General features: G+C 36.2%; 1 protein-coding gene across 1 annotated transcript in view; it reads left to right on the forward strand.

Moving 5' to 3' along the window:
• The window catches only part of MetRS-m (Methionyl-tRNA synthetase, mitochondrial), a 48826-nt gene that overhangs the window by 24803 nt on the left and 1440 nt on the right, over window positions 1–22583 (forward strand). The window contains exons 6-7 of the mRNA XM_089105686.1: window positions 755–943; window positions 5920–6150. Coding sequence (XP_088961812.1) covers window positions 755–943; window positions 5920–6150 — 420 coding nt within the window. The remainder of the gene's footprint in view (window positions 1–754; window positions 944–5919; window positions 6151–22583) is intronic.

Consider the following 22583-nt stretch of genomic DNA (forward strand, 5'->3'; position numbering starts at 1 on the left):
GCAGTAACAACAATAAAGCAATCTAAATATGCAATTCAACGGCATTTAAGAGTTACTTCTGTCTCATTCTAGAACTTAACTTAATGTCAGCACAAATGCTACATAGTTGCCAAATAAAGTGCGTTCTTGACTCTAGAATAAAAATGTCTATAACACTTTCTGAAAAATCGTTTCTTGGCTATACTAATTAGTATGGCGTCATCAATATACTGATTTCTGATGTAATAAACATGTTATATGTTGTGGTTTGGCTTATCTTTATTCTGATTTCTTTTTTTCCATTTCCCTCTTATTTTTTTATATAAGCTACTTCTTTTTTTCTTTGTTCGCTATTTTTAGAGTGTTGACACGGCTCTAGAGGTGGATTTGAAATATTCTAATTGTTCAAATACAATTCGCTTTTTTTTGTTAGTTTTCCGTGGTTTATAGGAAAAGACAGTGTAGATGGTACAAACTGTTTGCATATTAAGCTAGGAATGTGAAACTACGTTTTCTGAAAATTTAAGATAAACTAGGTTTATTTTCACTGTAAGTTTATCCAAACTCTTGGATTTCAAGTTAGCAGCAACTATAATTATTTGTTCTACTTTTATAGAACTTTTGTAGAAAACTTCGTCAAAATTGAAAAAAAAAAAAAACATGATATTGGGCCTTAAAACTTGCTAGTACTTTTTTTCTTCTGTCAAAAGTACGGATTGCGCTTGGCATGAAACAAGACCGAGTAATACAAGGATAATCGAATGTTATCTTTTAGATTTTAGTATGATGCAATTAATCAATGTAGCCAACAGCGATTTGGCGGATAATCTAGGAAATCTTCTTCAACGTTGCACTGGTCCAGCAATTAATGTCGATCAAATAGCACCATCTATTTCTGAAGCCGGTTTTCATGCGCTTGGAGACGAAGGAATAGATCTTTTCAATAGCTTAGTTCAATTACCTGGTAATCAATTTATTATTATTATTTATTTTCCTTCTGGTATATCTGAGGTTGTTATCAGAGGCCCTATCAAGGGGAAAAGGAACCTTTTTCTGCACTGATATAACCCCATGTTGCTATTATTCTAGAATCACTAGTTCTTAAAGCGTCGCTACGTCAGGACCCAGTGTACATAATAAGTCGCCATACCCCGTCTCTACTTCTTCTAGTGTTTAAAAATGGGCATGGTATTTTTTTTTATTTAGGCCAGTAAAAGCGATTTCTTAAAGCTTTTTTGACACTTGCAGTTGAATTATGACTTTATAGACTTTTCAAGTAGTTGACTTATTCATTTTTCTCCTAATTTTACTTTCATACCTCTGGGTAGGAGGAGGGAGAATCTTCTCTTGTTGGTCTAAAGCATCCCAGGGATATTTAAAAGAAAATGGGGAAAGCGTAATTTTTCTTAAATAGCGACAAAGTCCACACTGCCTTTCCATCAAATGCAAGTTTCTTTTATACTGTTTTTTTCTTCATTTGTTTTGCTGAGGACGGCCCTTCAATATAGGGTCGAAATATTTATTTAAAGTGACGTTCCACTGTCTTCTATAAAAAAAATTCCCTATTCTTCTACTTATTGTATAGTAATTCTTCGGATTTTTATTCTTCTTGACAAGCGGTCCCTTGAACTTAGGTTAACACCACCGCTCAGCCATGACTGAGAAAGGTCATTAATAGGATGTCCCATATAAAGTGTTGCAAGTATATATTTTTGTGTAAATTTGGGTAATATTAGATTATTTTGATAGTCGATTGAATTAGTTTTGTGTTGGAATACTGCATTGACACAAGCGTGTTGCTGCGTTAAACAGCCAAAGGAGGACGTGTTGTTGATTATTCGTTTAATGCGTTTACATCTCATCGTTTAATGATCCAAAGAAGGTCAAGAAAGTTGGAATTTAATGCTTATATCGCCAATAACAGCATGGCACGACGTGTATCTTTTATGTTGCAAGCTTGATACTAAGATCTCTAGCCTACAACTAGCTTTATACACACTAGGATAAGCATCGCTATGTTGGCCATTAGATTGGCCACTATATTAGCCATTACACTGCCATTACTCATCTGACTATTTAGGATGGGTGAAGTGGGATAGAATTTGTGTTTTAACTTCAAATTTTTGGTGGTTTTCAGAAGTACTGATGAAGATACAGAACAGGGTAGATATTAGATTGGAAAACAAAGATATAAACCATTAGATCTTTCATCAATGCTCTGTATTAATATAATAATCGCTGCCGTCACAATCTTTTCTGCCCTTTAGCATACCTTTACTGAAAGCACTAGCGTCGTAAGAGGTCAACAGAGGAAGTACAGATGAGTCTCAAAGAATGTCAACTGATATGTTGGTTTTCTGATAGTCCTACATCGTTGATATGTTACTACGTATTCATTCAAAATGTGGTAACCATAAACAGCCTACCTTAATTACTTACTACATTACTATAAACATTGTACATTGAAATTAACAGCGCTATCAGAAGTGTAAAATGTACAAGTACTGTATCATAGGCAGCGCAATAGCGCTGCCTAAATAAAGAACGATGTTGGCACATTGTACTGTTTTTTTCTAGACCAGGGCACTTCGTATCGAAGGAGTTATCGTAGAAACTTTGAAAAGGGTTCATTCGATTGAAATTTGGAATGGCTAGTGCCCTTTCTAATATTCGAAAATGATTGGAAGGAAACTAACACCCTTTCCATGCCCAGCATTTCCCCAAACACATCCAATCATAATTTTGAGATATCCATTTTGTTCAACGTTGTTGATTTCCAGATAGAAATAATGTTTTTGAGGAGGAAACTCCCCCTACAACCCTCAGGGCAAGGGTTGTAAATTATGTCCTGGGGGCATATAAGGTTTTTTTTATAGAAAGCGTTGTCCTAGAAACTTCAAAAAGGGCTCATTCCATTGGAAATTCAAAGGGCTAGTGGCCTTTTTAATAGTTGAAAGTGATTGGAGGGCAACTAACCTCCTCTCACACTCACCATTTCCCCAAACTATTCCAATAAAAATTTTGAAATCAACGTTTTATTCAACATAATTGAAAGGCCTGGAAAGTATGTCTTTGAGGGTGACACTCCCCCACAGTCACCAGGGCAAGGGTTGTATGTTATGCCCTGGGGGCATATAAGGCTTCAAAGAAAGCGTTGTCGTAAAAACTTCAAAAAGCGCTCATTCGATTTGAAATTGAAAGGGATAGTGCCCTTTTTAATAGTTGAAAGTATTTGGAGGGCAACTAACTCCCCTCTCACGTCCACGATTTCCCCAAACACATGCAATCAAAATTTTGAGATATGTATTTTGTTCAACGTAGTTAAAAGTTCTGGAAATTAGGTATTTGAGGATGATATAAGGTCTTTATAGAAATTCATGTCGTAGAAACTTGAAAAAAAAAATTTTGATTGGAAATTTAAAGGGCTAGTTCCCTTTTTAATAGTTGAAAGTAATTGGAGGGCAACTAACCCCGCTCTCACGCCTACCATTTCCCCAAAAATATCCAATCAAAATTTTGAAATTGGCATTTTGTTCAACGTAGTTGAAAGTTCTGGAAATTTTGTCTTCGAGGACGACAACCCCTCAGTGCAAGGGTTGTAAGTTATGCCCTGGGGGCATATAAGGTTTTTATAGAAAGTGTTTTCGGGTTCTAAACCCTTTGATTCCTTAGAGATAGAATATAATTTGTACTTTACTGAAAAAATTATTTCAATCGGTTTCATTTTTATACCTTTAAGAAATCAAAAATTTATCAATAGATTAAAGAATAAATATTAGCATATTAATATTAAACTGACAATGCGCATTTGTTCAGTAAATTCATTTGAATTTTTTTCAGTAAAGTACAAATTCTTTTATAAAGCATAGGGTTTACAACTCTACTCAGATTAATTTCCGCTCGTTTTGAGTAGCTCGTTTCCATATTCTACGTTTGGTACTTTGATTTAGTCCAGTCCGTTTGGTAATTTGTAGTAGCGTCGTAAGAAAAAGCCTAATTTATTCCTGTTCTTCCCTAAGTTTACAATATCAAGAATTTAGTATAAGCCTATCGTTTTTTGTTTTTTTTTAGACTGAAAAATCATGCCAAAAATGTCCTATCCGAGAGATACAGCAGCCTACGTATACCATCTCAAGTTTGTTTTTGCACTTATTCGCGGGTTTTTCTATGCTTTTATTTTATTCTTTTTGTAAATGTTATTTGTTCATTGCTTCTTAGGTTTCCTGGCTTTTGCGAACAATCTTTTATTTGTTAATCTTATTTATTGCTCCCTAGTTTTATTTTCACTTTGTATCCCAGTTTCTAAACAACGAACGATATTTATTCCCGTTCTTCCCTAAGTTTATAAAATTAAAAATTGCCTCATTAATTTTAACGTGGCTATAATGACTTATAGGAAACGAATCTTTCTTTCTGCATAACTTTCCAGTTATTTTGAATTAGGCATATCTGTGAGGAGAAATTTCCTCGGGCGAATTGTCTAATTTGTATTATATCTCTATGAATCTTTCATTTTATTACCTCTATTAAGGTCTTTTTCTACTATTTATGTGCGGAATATCTCTGTAAATATGATAATATAGTGACGTAATTGAAGCTGGGACAATTCTCCTTCTTTTCCGATAAGTTGGTAATATCACTATTTCTTTACTAGTTTATCTATATGGATGAATTTATATTGAAATGGAGGTTAAATTTTAATGTTCGAGAAAAAAAATCTGTCACTAAGATTATTGTTTTGAATGAATAATTTAGTGAAATTGGAAAAAATAATGTATTTTTCTACAATTCTTTTTCCCTAGATTAGATATCTTTGCAGATAAATCTTGTTTAGTTTTTTGTCCTTTTTTTATTAGAATACGAGAAATTCTTTAAAAGTAAGAATTATTTTTTCTGTTTGCGGATGTATATATGTCGCAATAAAATGATATAATTAATGATTTGGTCAAAACCCTAGGGATGGGATCTGATCAAACTTATAACAAAACCCTAGGAACTTAATCGAACCGCTGTGACCCATATAACCAAAAGGCTAGAGGACAATATAAGTGGAATAAATACAAAGCGAAGGGTTTGCATGGACTGTGATTTGGAAGTTGGGACTAAGGTAGCCTACTAGAGACTTTTATAACTTACTAATTGACTGCAATGCCTGCACAAATAGAGAAAATGGGGTATGTAAACCTCTCCCAAAATTGAAGGATTTCGAGATAATTTGAATAATTTAGAGCTAAGAGTTCGTTATTAGCACTCAGACCCCCTCCCCCTCATTTCTAAAATTCAGATCAGTCTTGAGGAGGGTGTCTGAATTTATAAGCTTAGAGTGTATATGCCTGAATGTATTTGAGCTTGAACGTATTTTTATAGTAAAGAAATGAAAATATTTCTGAAAATAGAGCTGTAACTTCAAGCGAAATTAAAGACGTTAATTTCTTTAGTTCGAACTTTAAAATTTAAAGCCAGCAAAATTGCCCACAGTTGAAGGGGGACTGCCGCTCTCTCAACTCACCACAAATTTTAATAGCATATGATGTATCCTTCAACGCTTGAAACACCAGATTGAAAAAAAAAAACACAAAATGAATTAAAGTCATAAGCAAGTTTTGTGTGATTGGTGAATAAGAGCCCTTTCCATTTTGGGAGGGGCGGGGGAGGGTGAGGAAGCGGTAGATCTCCTCAAATAGTTGCTGAAAAATATAATAAAATGATCCTGTCTCTATGCATAGACTCCGTGATGGACATAATCTTCAATTGTAATTGGGAAAGTATTTCTTTCAACTTAATTAAAAAAAAAAATATTTATCACATGTCGTATTTGTAATACGTAATTTTCGCTATTACTCCCTTTTGTGTCTATGGAACTGGTTTTTGCCAGCTAAGGTACTATCCTTCATTCATCCGTGTCTTGCAATGCTTTTGCTAAGCATTGTTTTGTTTTAGACAAGGTGGCCAAGCGTTTTGATGATTTTGAGTTTTATATGGGGCTTCAATCTATAATGCTGACGTTGAAATGTGCCAACATCGTTATGCAGTCGAAAAAGCCATGGGAATTGAAGAAGCAGAATAAAATGGACGACGTGTACCTTACCCTAGGAGCTTGTATTGAAACATTGCGAGTTGTTGGAATTATGATGCAGCCAATTGTTCCATCGCTATCAAGCAAGCTACTCGGTAAGTGTGTTTTTTATACCCTTTTTTTCAATAGCAGAGTTGTAGGGGATAAAGTAGGTTCAAATTGGATCTTTAATATTTTCTACTGCAACGTCTGCCATCTTAGCAGAACTGAGCTAGTCTTCTTCACTTCTCTAAGATGCGAATCTGACCCTTGGTACCTTTTTATACCAAACATTCAACTCTTTAAGAAAGTTTGTAATAGTTTACATGCGATCCAAATTCCAACAGGTACAATATTCTCACCTTTCTTACAGAGTTCATTGATGTAACTTTTTATTTGAAATTAGTCATTTGCATTTGTGGGGGGTCTCATCTCTGATATTGCTTTTAAAAAACTAAAATACTTTTTACAAAATACCCATAAAATCTGTAAAATCAACAATGTGTAACAACCCTACGCTTCTTCAAAGATTTATTTATTAATCCTTCTATATGAAGAGAGCGACTTAGGGTCTTGGGGTTGCATTGGCTTCTGGCTGTTAGTGATGCTTGATGGGCATGAATGTTTACCTAGATTGATGTTTCGGCACTGCCAATGGAAAAAACGTAGTATCTTTCACAGGGAAAATGTTGAAGAGCCCTTGAATTATTTGACATCTCAAGTTTTGTCAATCGTGAACACTTTCAGCGACACAATAGTTAAGTATATAGTCGTCAGGTTTGTGCATTTTATGGTAAAAGCATGAAATTTTTCAGACACGTGCAGAAAAATATGGAGAACCTGACTGAGGGCAGAACCACATTTTCAGTTGCGATTATCGCGCCATTTTGAGTTTTTCCGCGCGGGAAAAAATAGTTGACTTTCAGAGTGGGAAGTTTTTCCGATCAGAGGGTTGTTTCTGACTAAATTGTCTCTCCTGATCCCAAAAATGTGCTTACTATTTTCGTCCAAATCCTGGCTACTGAGTTATCGTCATTTTCATCACTACGCTCCATGCACTACTGGGTAATTTCCGCTTTATGACTTTGTATTTTTCATCGTAATCGCATGGAAACGGTGAACATGTTACGGAAAATGTGAAGAACTGACTAAGTCGCAAGTTCAAATTTTTCTCCGCTGTTCCGCGCTACTCTGCGTTTTTCCGCGCGAAGAAAAAAAAACGCGTTTTGAGAATGAGCGATGACCGAGTTTAAGATCTCTTTTCTGACTAATTCGAGTGTCTCGATTCCAAAAATGTGGTTATTTTTGCAATCGGGTTCTTGGTTCAGGATTGACTGTAATTAATTAATTAACGTTTCAGATATCAACAATAAGCTTTCAGTAAAAAAAAAAAAAAAAAAAAAATTATTCAACTCAAACCGCTTAAGGACCTTCGGACGTAAGAAGCATACTATCATGATGATAAAATATAGAATACTAAACTACTTCAGATATTTCAAAATAGTTAAACAATCACATGGATCATAGGAATGAAATAGCCGATTTCGACTTGTTTCATCATAAAGATTGCTAAAAAAGAAAATGAGGTTCTCACGGACAGGATACAGGTCGAAATCGGTCGAAAAAGGTCGAACAGAGATCTCTGCATTTAAGAGAAGCTTTTGCACATTTGCACCTGTTTTTGCACTTTACAGCCACATTTGTGGTTTTACAGCCACATTTGAGCAGTTCTTTGAAAATTGTCGCTGCCTCAGGAAGATTAGTCCCGAAAGGGTCCAAGCTTGTGTCATGCTTCACCCAGCCGTATAAACCTGGATCCAGTAGGAAAAGTTTCGGACAACGCGATGATGCCCATGTCTGGACCTACGAGTAAGCGCTTCTGGTGTGCTGCTCAAGAGCAGCCGCTATTGGGGGCAGTCTTTCCATTCCGGCTGTTTTTCGTTTGAAAAGCTCCTTCTGCAGACTGTTCACTTAAGACAAGCCGCTTGATTTTTCGTAAAGAACGACGACGGATCGCTGGATGTCTGTAAAGTGACAATCTAGTAGAGGGCTCCTGATATACTCAGAGTAACGAAAGTCGGAAGAATGGATTCCACAGCTTTCCAGGTCTTCCAAACACCATGCTTTCCATGAAAAGCAGAGCAAGAAGTCATATCGTATCCAGAGAAGGCTGTGAAACCTGTCAGGTCCTACACGATAAGTAATGTCGTGAATGGGCAGTATTTTCGTCTTGGCTCCGTGCCCATAGATGACAAACAGGTTTCCAATCTGAAGCTGCTGGAACAAAGCTGTTGCAATCACAACTATATCAGAACCCATTGTTCTGATTGCTATGAAGTTATAGTCACACTGGGCCTAATGGAAGGCATGGAGCCGCAAACGAGTGTAACCTTCTTCGGCGTTGGTAAGTATGAGGCCATCGCGAAAAGCGACATCGCGCGTTGAAATAACTGTGTCTCCAAGAGTGTCCACTACAAAGATGTCCTGCAATTCCTGGACTACCATACTCGCCAAAAAATGGAAGAGTCGACTCTTGTTCTCAGTTGATTTCAAAAAGTCATGCCAGTTCATCCGAGGAACGGGGTTCGGTTTATGATTTTCACGACAAAAGACGAAGTTCGTCTGTGTTCATACACTCCGTTTTTTAGTCTGTCGTCAGTGCAGATGTCAAAGACGAGATCAATCCTTTGAGTGTCGGTTTGGGACTGTTGCTTTCTAATGTAGGTAGCGAAGTTCGAGCGAGTGTATTCACCAAAACTAATTCCAGGCTTAGGGACGATGAGGTGTACAAGAAAAGACCCTTCTAGTACAATTGAGCTGACGGTTGGGAAACTGCTGGGCAGTGGCTCTTCAAGTTTTGCCGTCAAACAGTCAACTATGTCAGATTTTTTCCAAACCGTAGCTTGCCGTACTCGGACAGGGAAGGTGGGTAAGGCTGGTTCTCGTGCTTGAAAAAGTAGGACAGGTCTGCCTCTACCATTGCAGCCTATGTACAAATGACTGAAGAGGCTGCAGTTTTACTGCATGTACTTTACCTGCAGCTGAGACTTGGAGGTAGATTTTTTCGGCAAAAATAGTCTTCTGAATATTGCATGTCATGATATGAAGACATTTATAAAAGAAAACAGCACTTATTAAAGGTAAATTGTAGGTTACTTGTTCTCTTCTCATATGCTTTCTGTTTAAAAAGTACGTGCCACATGCATTTTCTTCTTTTCTTTGTAAAACGTGCTAGCGATATGAGGTATTTCCAGTCATGTTTTTAAACCCGCAAATGGTCCATTCATTCAGACCTCAGTCGTCACCTGCACATTAAGGTGAGCCAGAGTTTGTAATGTAGAAGTATGAAAGACAGTCTACAACCGGCGATGATGAAAGTAACGATAACTCAGTAACGGATTGTTGTATATTAATAGTAAGCACATTTTCAGACTCAGTGTACTCGATTTAGCCATGAAAGATACCCTAAGCGCATCTACTACCTCAGTATGAAAATGACGACTACTCGGAAGCCACTTATCTGATTTCGAAAGTGGCCACATGTTCAGAATCAGCAGACCCGAATCAATCAGAAACGATCTTTCAAACGTCCAATTCCTTTAATATTAAAAACACACGATTTTCTGCGCGAAAAAACGCGGTGAACCGCCGAAAAACGCGCTCAGAAAATGTGGTTCTATCCTTTGTCAGATTCTCAGTGTTTTTCTACATATGCGTGCCACTTTTCGTGCTTTTACCATAAAATGCACAAACCTTATAGAAATTGGCGCTTATATACCTAACTACAAGGAAAGGCTATGCACAAGTCAACACTAAAACCCAAGGAAAGGCTATGCACAAGTCAACACTAAAACCCTGAGCTGCAAATCCAGAAACATAGCTAACCCGAGTAGGCAAAATTTATATTTACTTATGCTATATTTGTAACAACTGATGAAAGGTTTGTTAAAAAAAAAATTGGGGAATCGAACTCAAGGTCTCCTGCTAACTTGTTGAGCAGCTCTATTTTTGAGCCACAACAACCCAATGACAAAGTATGTATAGTAATTACAGTGGCTGAGCTTCAAAAAAGTACCTTTGATATAAAAAATTGACGGGTAGGCTATCTTTGCTTAAAGGTCCAACTGCCACCCTTGCTGGCAGGAGGTCATGGCTTCGACTCCGACCGACGGTGTTTATATATAAACACCGAATGAGGGAAAGGGTGATTTCTCACGATATTTTGTTTTGAATGCCTTCTTGTCTCCAAAAGAGCGATAGGCCACGGAACACGCTCGTCCGTTTTCTAAAAACTGACCCGTCGGCCATTCTTCAGAAAGCAATGGAGCTGGGCCCAAGATGTTCCAACATGAATATTTACTGCTACTGTTTTATATGCCTCTGGGCGAGGAGGATCTGAATCCAACATCTTTAGCTTTGGCAGCAAAATTTTGATGACTTTGTTTGTTAACCCGCGGAATTGCTCTGAAATTGCTTCTAGTTTTTATATATTCCATTCTTCATTATATCTTATTATAGTTGCAGAGGGATACCTTCAACACCGTCAGTGTAGCTTACTTCTTGCTTGAAATATGTGGTTTGGACACGGTATTATAATTATTTTCAGTTCTGGAATCATAGCTTATATTTTGTTTTGAATGTATTGTTTTAAAATGAATAACGAAAAAAATATATAGACTATATCTATATATAGTAATATATATACATATATATGTATATATATGTATATATATATATATATATATATATATATATATATATATATATATATATATATATATATATGTATATATATATGTTTATATATAGTCTATATATAAAAATATAGACTATATATGTTTTTTAAGGCTCTCATTATGTTTTTTACTACTCTAAAACCATCAGTCTCTCTTTGTTCAATGAAAGGTGTCGCCCCTCCCCCCATTAATCTTAATATTTCCTAAATGATTAGCAAATTGAATATATTTATAAAATGATTTCGTTCGAACTATGTATTCTTTTACCCTACCGACTTTATGGTTTGTTCAATTTCGGGAATTAGATGAAATTCTTGATCGTGTTACACGTTCTTCTTATTAAACAACTCTGGAAAGTCCATTCGATAAAGTTTTTCCCTCGCTCGGAAAAGAAAAAAAAATGTTGTAGGAGGATTTGTAGAGAAAAATTGCGTTTGGAAAAATTGCTAATGTCTCTGTTGAAGTTCAAGGCCATGCTGTTGAAAGTGGAAGTTTGAAGTAGTTTTATTCAGTTTTACAAGTTTGTCTGTAATTCGGTATTATTGCTTATCTGTTTGTTTTGATGAATATTTTTCACCCAAAATACTTGTTTTAAAATCGACTTGTGTAATTTCTTCTGCTTTGTGGAATCGATCGTTCTCTGTAAGACATTTTTTTTTTGCCTGGAAGCTACCTAGCCACTACCTCTTCAAGGTGGTAAATTGTAGAGGAAAATAGGTTAGCCCTGATCCGGTTGTCTGCGACAGCAGATCTTCCACAGATGATGCCACCTTCCTGTCGCTATTTGTCTCAAGTTTTTATGATTGATATTAAGAATTTAAATATGGCTAATTTGTCTTAAGAACATTTATAACCTTTCTTTGCAATTATAATTTTCATTCTGAGAGTGCAGGACTCTGGCTTTTATGTCTATTCCTCTTCTTCTGTTGAAGTTGTCGGCTACTTTGTTGAATCATTAGATCTGGGCTTTGTAGAGTCTGAACGTTTTTGGTTTATTTTCCCTCTCTGACTAGAATTATAATGACCAACATGGAGTTTCCAAAATAAAGTATATAAATCATTAAATTTAGACTGTACTGCATTGACCATAAAAATAGTTGGGGCAATGTACTGCTCATCAGAAAAAGTTCTTACTGTAACGAAAGATTTTCTTTTCTTTTAAAGTAGCTGATGTAAAAAGGCTAATATACTAAAAGCTGATATATCAGTCCTGATATAACAAACTTTAGAAAACCAAGCCTGATATTTTTTTTTTTTTTTTTTTTTTTTTTTTTTTTTTTATTCAAAAGATTTATTCCGTGATGTAAAGCTGGTTTGGATTCCCTATATGAATCTGTTACTTTAAAAAATTCTATGAAATGTGGAAAAATTAGGGCTCGTTATTTGATATTGACATATCGAAGTGGATGACGATATAAATTTTGTAGTGTTTATTTATTTTTAATAAAAATATATGAATTCAGTGTTACATGCAATACACACAATACGTTCTTGTATAACGTGTGCAGCAAGAAGCAACGCAATCAGAGTTAACACCTTTATAAACAACGCACTATCAAGTTTTAGAGGATTTTGTTCTTGTTCTCTTTGCGACATTATATCTTCAATGGGTTTGAATAATATTGACATACTGATAGAGAGTATGTCAGTGATGTAAAAGGGATATATGCTAAATTAGATGCTTTCATCATATTTAGCGATTGCATTCTTACCAGTTTTTTAAAAGTAGGCAAAATTCTGTTTTTTGTCCTAATTAGAATTGTCGGTTCCGCTGGGATAAACCATTCCGTTTACTGACCTTGTGCGTCATAAGTTCCGCGAGCTATCTGTTCCCGATTCCTTCGAAAGCTGCTATCGCTTTTGCTGAGTATAAATGTAAGATCATTGTCCGATCCATGTCTTACGAAGCAACAATAGGCATTGTGTCTTCCACTGGCAAGCCATATTTTGGAAACGAGGTCCAGAATTATCTATGGGATAAAGAAGTTTTATACAACCGGTTTATAAAACTGGATTATCGAATTGGAACATTGAAACAGCAAAATGTATATTCTCAGGCCCTGACCTGGCAAAATCCCCCATGTTTTTTAAGCGAAGTTGTTGAATTCACAATTTAGATTATAAGCTCACGATCTCAAGTGTCAGTGCAACAACATTTTCCTGATCTAGATCATTAATGGAATGGCTAATTCACTTATGGCTAATGGAATGGCATTAATGGCTAATGGAAAATGGCTAATGGAAAATGGCTAATGGAAAATGGCTAATGGAAAATGGCTAATGGAAAATGGCTAATGGAATGGCATTAATGGAATGGCCAGTTTATAGATTTGTAATTCAGTTTGTCATTGAAAATGCCTATTGTTTCTGGAGAGATGTTACCTGTTTATGTATAATATTTGCCATAATCAACTTACAGTTGACTATGGTCTACTTCAAAGACAGCGACATATCATTCATTTGCGACCCTCTGCATGTTGTTATGAGAGAGAAATAAGTTTTAGATTATTACTAAGTGGATTTCACATCTGTAAGTTTTCATTTTTTAAAATATCGTCTTCGAAATTATCGTCATCGAATTATTCTAATCTAATCTGGTGGATAATTGTTGTTGAAAGTTTCCAACTTAGAAAATCAGAGTTTCTTTGTAATTTAATAATCCAAAAACTTCAAAGCCTGCTTGAAATTTATTTTGGTACCCGCCAAGCTAAGTATTTGTAAGCCTTCTTGTTTTGTTGACTGTTTAATTTATTTCTGGAAATTTGCATGCTTGAAAAACATGCTGTTCTTTCACTTTTGTGTGTCTACTATAGAAATATTTCTGTTATTCTACTAAATGTTATCTTTATTTTGTGTTTCTTTTTATCGGACAAAATATCATTATTTTACCAGCCATTTTAAAAAGAAATAGTTTTTTACCATTATCTTCGTCTTCTGACAAAGGGCTATTGATAACAATTAAAAAAGAAGACACATTGTAGTGTGGCAAAATTTCATAAGGCCTATTCACAATGAGTGATTTTACTAATATTTAGTTTTAACAAGCTTTAATTTAAGCCAATCAGATTTTCAGTTTGGGAGAAAAGTTTTATAAAAATTTCTGATTAGCTCAAATTAGCGCAAGCAAAATATCGCTTTAATAAAATGTCATTGTAAATCGTCCTATACCGCCAATGTTGAAAATTTACAATCATAGAAAGAATCAGATCCGTTTAGTCCTCATTTTTATAGATTATGAGCTAGCATTTGATTCAGCTGATAGAACAGCTTTCAAGAAGTTCCTGTTCTTCTATGGTATTTAGATTAATACCATAAAGTAATTAGTGTTATGTACGAGAACAACATTGCTGTGGTTAAGGTAGGAAATAAGGGTAGTAGCTGGTTTTGAATTTAATCAGACGTTAAGCAGGATGGCGTTTTTTCTCTGTTTATATGAATGTTTTTGATGGAATGTTCCAAGGAACACGGTAAAGGGGATGAGAGAGCATAGAATTAAATGGGTAGGTAAAACTCGCCTAGACTCAGATTATGCTGATGATTTGAATGTCCTCGGTGAAAACTTTAGCGAAGTGAAAGATTTAGAGGTTTTTAGACTTCAGGGTGCAAGAATAGGTTTGAAAATTAACGCTAAGAAGACTAAGCTGCTTAGATTATGAATAAATGGAAGTGAAAATGTCATGTTGGATAACGAGAAGATCGATCTAGTGGATAGCCTCACTTACCTGGGTAGATTCACTATTGGTAAAGGTGGTGGATGCAGTAAAGATGTTGAAAGTAGAATTACCAAGGGCCAGAGTGTTTTTTCACATCTTAGATAAGTTTGGAACAATAGGAATAAAAGTCTCCGAACCAAGATTAGACTATTGGAAGCTACAGTTATGACAGTGGTCAAGTATGGCTCTGACGCGTGGGTGCTTTCGAACAAGACGGAGGAGGATTTTTCAGATGAATTGTCTACGAATTGTTTTGGGTACTTGTTTTACTGACCGTATTTCAAACAGTAAGCTGTACAAAAAATGTGGTGCGATCCTTCTTTCTATGGTTATAATAAGATAAAGGTGGTGTTGGCTAGGACCCGTTTTGTGGATGAACGATGACAGATTGATCCTTTTCGCCCATCCGCCGTCGGTAAGCGAAAAGCAGGTCGTCCCGAACGGGGTGGGGAGAGGTTGTAAGAAAAGATATAAAGGAATTGGAACTTCTTGTGAGGCTGTAAAGAAGGACGCTCTGAGTGGATTGGGATGAGGTAGGAGTGTGTGCGGCTGCTTTGGCCTCAGGGGGTTTGATGCTGCGGTGAGTTGTTAGTAGTAGTAGTAGTAGTCGAAGATGCACTCGAAAAATAGTTGAAAATGGTGTTTCAACAGTCAAGTGTGTAACACAGTCCCTAACTCATTGGGGCACAAAGCTAAGATACTTGTGGACATTGGATTGGGTATCTTTTTTTAGGGGAATGGATCTGCTACTTAAGACTAAAAACAAATAAATAAAGACAAGTGCAATTTTAGACTCTAAATGCTAGGCTTTTATCCATTTTCTTATGTTTTATACATAATTCCTGAATGGTGGAGGTTATTCGGCTACCATTTAGGGAAGCGTCCATTTCTTTAGGCAGGACGTTAAATCTACCCTATTTCAGTTGTTCATGGTCCAACAGAAAATATGAAGTCTTGGTGCTCTAGGTAGGAAGGGTTTTCCTATAAGATCTACAGATAATTTAAGAAAAGGTTTTTCTTTTGACAATGATTCTAGATACGTGTTGAATGAGAAGTCACTCACTAAAATAGTAATTTTACGTTATGTCTGTATAGATAGGATGAAAAAATATCATGTTTCGTTTGTCTGTAGTAAATACGAATAATGATACTTTTGTCCGAGATTGAAGCCTTTAGGCTCAGATGCCAGACATTTTTCTTGCTCATAAGGCTACAAATTGTTATCGTCAGTGATATCATTCAGAAGATATTGTGATTTCGATCACATTCGTCTTGATTCCTACACGACTGCATCAAATGAGATCGCTGAAGGTATTCACCGGCTCTTCGACATCGATAACCATGAATCTGTGCCACACAACCCAGTGTCATTCCAGGACGCCTCAATCAGTCCAGACTTCTAACATACCTGCGATATTTTGCGGTCAGTGTGCTGAAATCTGCGGATCTTGGCATGTTTTTATTCAAATTATTCCTGAACGTTCGATAGTCATTCGGATGATATTTGGGGGAGATATGGAGGGGTTCGCTTGTGTATAGATTTGATGTAAAAATTGTATGTTTCGTTCTATATGGTGAACACGAAATGTCGAATATCCTGCTGCTCTCAAATTAGCTTATATCGACCTATTCCCAGAAAGGTAGTCTTCATAATTTCGTTCTGTCTTGTTCTATTGAGTTACATGCACTCGGCGTGATGGCTGTCCATATTGCAGTCGCGATTGCTTGATCCATGGCTCCTGCTTTTCAGTTTTCAGGACCGCCTGAAGCTTATAGAAGTTCGGAGATGGTTGGCTGACGGCACGATATATGCCATCCTTCCACGGAGTTTCGTCGTCCTCTGTTCTCGTTCGTAGTTTGTTACTTTATGACGCTCTTGCAACTAGTAATTCTTGCACGCTTCGTAAGAAGGAACTGAAACAGTAAAATCTTTGCCTTTCAGCAGAATCCTTTATGTCTCCTCTCTGAACATTTTTCAGACAGGCTTGTCTTCACAATCATGCACTCGTTGTCGCATTAACAAATGGGTCACAAAAAAAAAATATTAGAAATATCCATATTATACTAACAAAACAAAACTGCATATAATGCTATAAATATAAAAATAGGTCCCGACGCATATTAGCGTGTTTGGGACGACCCAAAAAAGTGGCACTTAAACAAATAATACACTAATACACTTCCTCGGGAAAAAAAACTCTCTGACTCCTCCTCCCCTCCCCCACCCTTACTAAAAACTTAATCAACATTCTAAAGATAATATATTTTTACATTTTCACCTGATCGGACGGAAATAGGTAAAGGGCACCATAGGGGCGAAAAACACCATTCCCAGACGTTATTCTTCTCCCTTTGCAGGCCTTGTACCGCTAAACACGTGACCAGTAGGTAGTATCTTTTCTTTTTCTGAATGCGATAAACGCCTCCTTCATGACAAAGAGCTGGCCATCCTTTACTCGTGATCGACAACATTTCGCATGTCTAACTATTTCTTGTAATCGATGAGTATCTTGTTCGAATCACTATTGTATAAATTTTCCTAAATTAAGTTAGTTTGCTGAAAGTTATATAGTTATCATTATCCTGCAGTAATGGCCGATTAGCCTGCTGTAAGAGTAGAGACCCCTTTGCAAGTAAAACATAGTTTTGTTGAAAAAACATTCGCTGAGTAGCCCTGCCTCTCCATTGACATGCCTTTGTAAGAATATAAACTTCAACCAAAGATAATTTTTTTTCAGTAATAATTTTCAAAAGCTTAGTTTTTCTCATTAACAATTTTTGAATTTGGAGTGGTGCTGTGTTTATTCGATTGGAGCGAAAGCACAAGTAATATGAAAAAAAAGAAGTATTGACATAAAATACATTTAAAACCACTTACATCAACTTATTTCAAAAATATTTGTTCTATTTTCGATGACTTATTTGAGGTTCTATTTAACATCATCTGTGATTCAAAATGTTTTCTTTCTAGTCCTATTGAATTTGGGATATGTTTCATTCTTTCGATTCGGCAAGTTTCTGTCTTTTGCCCCCCGGCTATGAGAAAACTATGCTAATTCCTTGAAGGAAATTGGATTAAGCGTTTGAAATGAAAAATCTCTTTTACCAAGAATTCATAAGAGTTGAAATTGATTGAGAAATATTACAGAAGGCAATGGACTGAATTTGTAATTGGAACTTGGCTGGTTTCTTAACAGTATATGCACGAATTTTTCTACTTTCTTTTAAAGGACTCTGAAGTCAACGAAGTAAAACTGCATTGTCAAGAAACTTTAGTTGACTATTAGTTTTGTTTTATTTTTATTTTTTTTAGAGAGTGTTTGTTCATAAATAACTTTTCCAAAATAAATCAGAGAATGAAAAAAAAAACAAAAAAAAAACAGGGAACAGGGATAAACTCCCAAGGTATTGAATTGGAAATTATCTTTTGGGAGTTAAAACCGAAAGATTTAAACAACACGTGAAGTCCTACAAATTAAAAAAAGGAAACATGTCAGTTAGAAATAAATTGCGTGCGCTTACTACCGATTGCAGTTTGTAGAGGATTATTTAAGAAAACTGAATACTCCCTTATCATTGAAAAATTAATTTAAAACAGAGATTTATTTATTTAGCCAAAATTTTATTTTTCTATTTAATACTATGTTCTTCCGTAGCTTTTTTTTTTGACAAAGTCGTTCAAAATAATCAATATAAACAGTGATCATAGCTGCAAGAACGTCTCATAAAACATAAAATAATTAGAATATTGTTAAATATTCCATATCATCATGTTAAATCGGAAGAGATGTTTTGGCTGCCGCTAATTCGGATAAAGTGTCGGTAGTTTTTGGGATCGATTCCCTTTAAGTCGGCCGAGCGCTGGGTTGGTAGGATCGATTACAGCTTGACAAACTTTTATTCAACCTCTTAGTTTTTGAAGGCATTTTCGTTGTAAAAATTTTTCAGTTCTGAAGTACAGATAAAAATATGCTTAAGAATCCATTTTTTGCAATTTCCATAGTTCCCTGGGATCGATTCCCTTTAAGTCGGCGAAGCGCTGGGTTGGTGGGATCGATTCTAGCTTGACAGTTTTTTTTTTTTTGACAAAGTCGTTCAAAATAATGTTTTTGTTTTTTTTTGACAAAGTCGTTCAAAATAATCGACATAAACAGCGATCATAGCTACCAAAACATCTCATAAAACATAAAATAATTAAGTTACTGTTAAATATTCCATATCGTCATGTCGAATTGGGTGAGATGCTCTGGCTGCCGTAAATTGGGAATATTTTCGGGATATACAAGATATTCTATACCCTTTGAAATTGTGGTTCTAGAAGAAAATAGCTTCTTCCTCATGAGGATAAGGATTGCCCCTGCAAAGACGAGGAAAAATTATGTTTCAGAGAAAACTGTAAAGCTAATCGAGGCTAGGCGACAGGCATCAAACGCATCAATCGCAATTAAAAAAGTCACTACGTAGACGGGTTAAAACAAGCTTACGTCAAGACCGCCAACAATTCTGGGATGAGGTTGCTTTAGAGATGGAAAAAGCAGCCAGAAATAATGACACGAGAAGGCTGTGTAAAACCCTCAAAGAAATAACGGGAATAAAGTCACCTATCGCTGGTCCCTTAAAAGACGCTCAAGGGAGTGTGATCCCTGACGAACAAGGTAAACTTGATCAGTGGAAGAATCACTTTAAAGTCCTGCTTAATCCAAATACAGATGTGCAAGAGGCAACGCCGATGCTGCCACCAACAGCTGAAAGACCACCATATGAAATCGACATGGCACCACCTTCAGCTTCAGATATACCTATCGCGATCAAACGGCTAGAAAACAATAAGTCTCCTCGAGACGATGGTCTCCCTCCTGAGGTCTACAAGGCCTCACCACACGTTGTAACGGAGCAACTAGAAACCCTCTTCGGTCTAATATGGGAGAAAAAGACTTTCCCGTCTGATTGGAAGGTTCAGTAATAATCCCAGTATTTAAAAAGGGGGACAAATGCGACAACTGCATCTACCGAGGGATATCACTCATGGATATGACTACCAAAGTATTTGTGATGATTTTGCTTAACAGGTTCGACGAAGCATGGGATGAGTGGACACGTGAAAATCAGTGCGGATTTCGGAGAGCGAGAGGTTGCACTGACCAGGTCTTCACTATTCCCCTTATTCTCCAACAGCACGAACGCTACAATCTCCCCATAATTAACATATTCCTTGATTTTGTGGCTGCTTTCGACTCTGTAACCCGCGAACATTTGGCGAATCATGTTGGAAGATAGTATGCCGGTTGAATTCATAGAGCTGTTGAAGTCCTACTATGAGCATTGCAAATCGACAGTATCAGTGCTGGGCGAAGAAACTGAACCCTTCAATGTTGAAAGTGGTGTAAAACAGGGGTGGATATTGTCCCCTGTTTGGTTTAACTACTGTATAGACTGGATTCTAGAAAGAGCACTCTCGAGTTTTGATGGTGTTTTATGGGATTGGGCAATAACGTGTCTGACCTGGATAACGCGAATGACATCGACGCTCTTGCTCGATGTATCAAATAGATCAGAGATTAAAATTTTTGGCCGAAATTTGTCCCTCTAATACTGCAAGGGGGACCGAAGGGATTAAGAAAATAAGTTTCAAGCCGATCAGAAAGAAATCGTCCTCTGGGGGGCCCCTGTCCCCATACGCCAACAGTACCTGTGTTCTTCTTGGCGAAGGGAACGATCCCTGGAAGTTTTTAGCCAATCAAACATCCATGGTCACATATGTCCATTTGCAGTTATTCTATAAAACTATAAACCCGATCTGTAAACAATTGGTAATTTGCATAATTTATGGCGATATCCCCAGGCCTCGTGGGCCATGTCATCGTGGAGGTATATTTTTTTGACTTTGGACGATTTTGACCACACAGGCTAGATACAATTTTGATTTGATTTCATTGAGTGTTACAGGGCAGTTTGCTTCAAGTGCTCCGTAGGGGGGGGGGGCTGTTTGCCCTCGAATCATTTTTGAAACTTAAAAGGGGCACTGAAACTTCAATTCCCACTTGAACTCCTCAAAAGTTTTAAGATCATATCTTCTATTCGGAATGGTCAGGGAGTCAATTTGGAGTATCCCTGGTTAAAGATAGGAATGGGGCCTCCACAATCGGTAAAGGGAGTGTTGAGATGAGATGGGGTGGACATTTTGACGGGGTTTGAAACTACAATTATATATAATATGGCGATGAAGTTTTTGTTAATTTGGTAGTTAAGGAAGGGAAGAGTTAGAGTAAGTAATAAAAGTAATGGAAAAATAATGAGACTGTAGTTACTGGTACTGTATTATGCTAAATGAGCTCCTGTATATTGTGGATGTGAAGTAAGGTAAGCCCATGTCTATTATAAATCGTGAATGTGCTTTTTGATAAAGGGATGGCTAGTGATTTAGGAAAGCTTGACTTAGCCCCTTGTATTAGAAAGGTGTATTCAGTATATATTTAGGAAGTAAAATTGCTTACTGTAATGATGTTTACCAAACTATCAGTAAGTAGGTAAAGTTTTGAAAGAAGAAGATTATGGTTGTACGAGAGTGTGCTAACCCGTTGTTTGTGCAAAGAGAACCGAGAGTTGTTTAAATTATAACTCCAAGAAAGCAACGCTACAACTTTCCTCATCGCCAACCATGATCGTTCACCATATTTCGCTAATTGCGTCTAGCCTATGTGGAGTTCTGACGTCTAACGTTTCGACTTAGAGTTATTGTCTATTTTTGGTAATCTTATTAATGTAAATGCTCTGGTTTTAAATGAGAATTATCTAACTCGCTGAAATGTTTTTATAGTGGAAAAACGTCGCTGTTATTCAGGATGACTTGAGAAATGAAAGAATCTGTGCTCGGTATCTAGTGTTTTTATTGGACACCAAAACGCACGAATCGCATACACGTGATTCAAATTGTAACAAATCGAAGAAACATCTCTCAGCTACTCAGGTTGATGCCCATCGGCCTAACAGGGTGGATAAAGGACTCACAGCAATTGACCTTTATGTAGGCTACAACAAATCTCTAAACTTTATATATATAAGAAAAATAAAGGAATTATTTCAGTTCATATTTTGTTTATTTAAATTTTTGGAAACTTATATTTTTTAATTTCTCTTATAAATGTCGTTTATGCTAAATTGAATGGCGTTTTGAGTCCTCAGGAAATAAAACACAACTTTTGTGACTCGATTTCTATTCGGAAAAAAACCTTTTATTTCCTCAAAAGCTCTTGCGTTCTCTTAGTGTTCTTGTATATTGGAATTGTCTTTAGAGAAGGTCATGTAGGATTTGAGATGCATTTGTTCATTCATTCGTTTCCATTTCATTCATTGACAAGTAACATTGATAAATGTCAGAAAGGTCTGTTTCCTAAGACAGAGTTAAATTGAAAATTTGGTCGTCTCAATAATTGACGTTGTCACTGTCCGAACTTTCATTATTTTCTGTTTTGGTCCGACTTCACGAATTGCTAGTTAAAAAATTCATTTATTTTCTGCAGCTAGTTGAGTTCTGAAAAAATAGAAGAAACAGGTTACATTTGTGTGCTTTCCACTTTATATATATATATATATATATATATATATATATATATATATATATATATATATATATATATATATATATATATATATATATATATATAAAGTGACGTGAATTATTGGTTGGTGTCTGTTTGTTTTGTCACGGCCCTTGCTAGCTTTTGTATAAATAAACTATTATATTTATAAGGAGAAGCCTGGACGGCTCACAATATAATTGGTCGTTACCGTTCCACAAAATCAGTCGGGATTATCAGGAAACATGGCATTTCGAGGAACAAACACGTACATAAGGGTGTGGGTATCCAGATGTTCTGCTTTCTTTGTTTTACGTATAATTTGCCATTTTCGTGTTTTTTTTTCGATTCACCCTCCTTTGTTAAAAATTAACTCCTATGTACATACCTGCTTTGGAACTTTTAATAAGAGTTTCGTTTATTTGTTTTCCAAAGGGGTGACGTAGTAATTGCCTTACTCATCAGCAGAAACATCTAGTATGATCTATGATCACCCACTCATTTTCTGGGTTTTCTGCATTTG

The sequence above is a fragment of the Artemia sp. Qi Xiang Cuo genome, chromosome 19, assembly GCF_049724085.1.
Source record: "Artemia sp. Qi Xiang Cuo chromosome 19, ASM4972408v1, whole genome shotgun sequence".
In the NCBI taxonomy this organism is placed as follows: Eukaryota; Metazoa; Arthropoda; class Branchiopoda; order Anostraca; family Artemiidae; genus Artemia; species Artemia sp. Qi Xiang Cuo.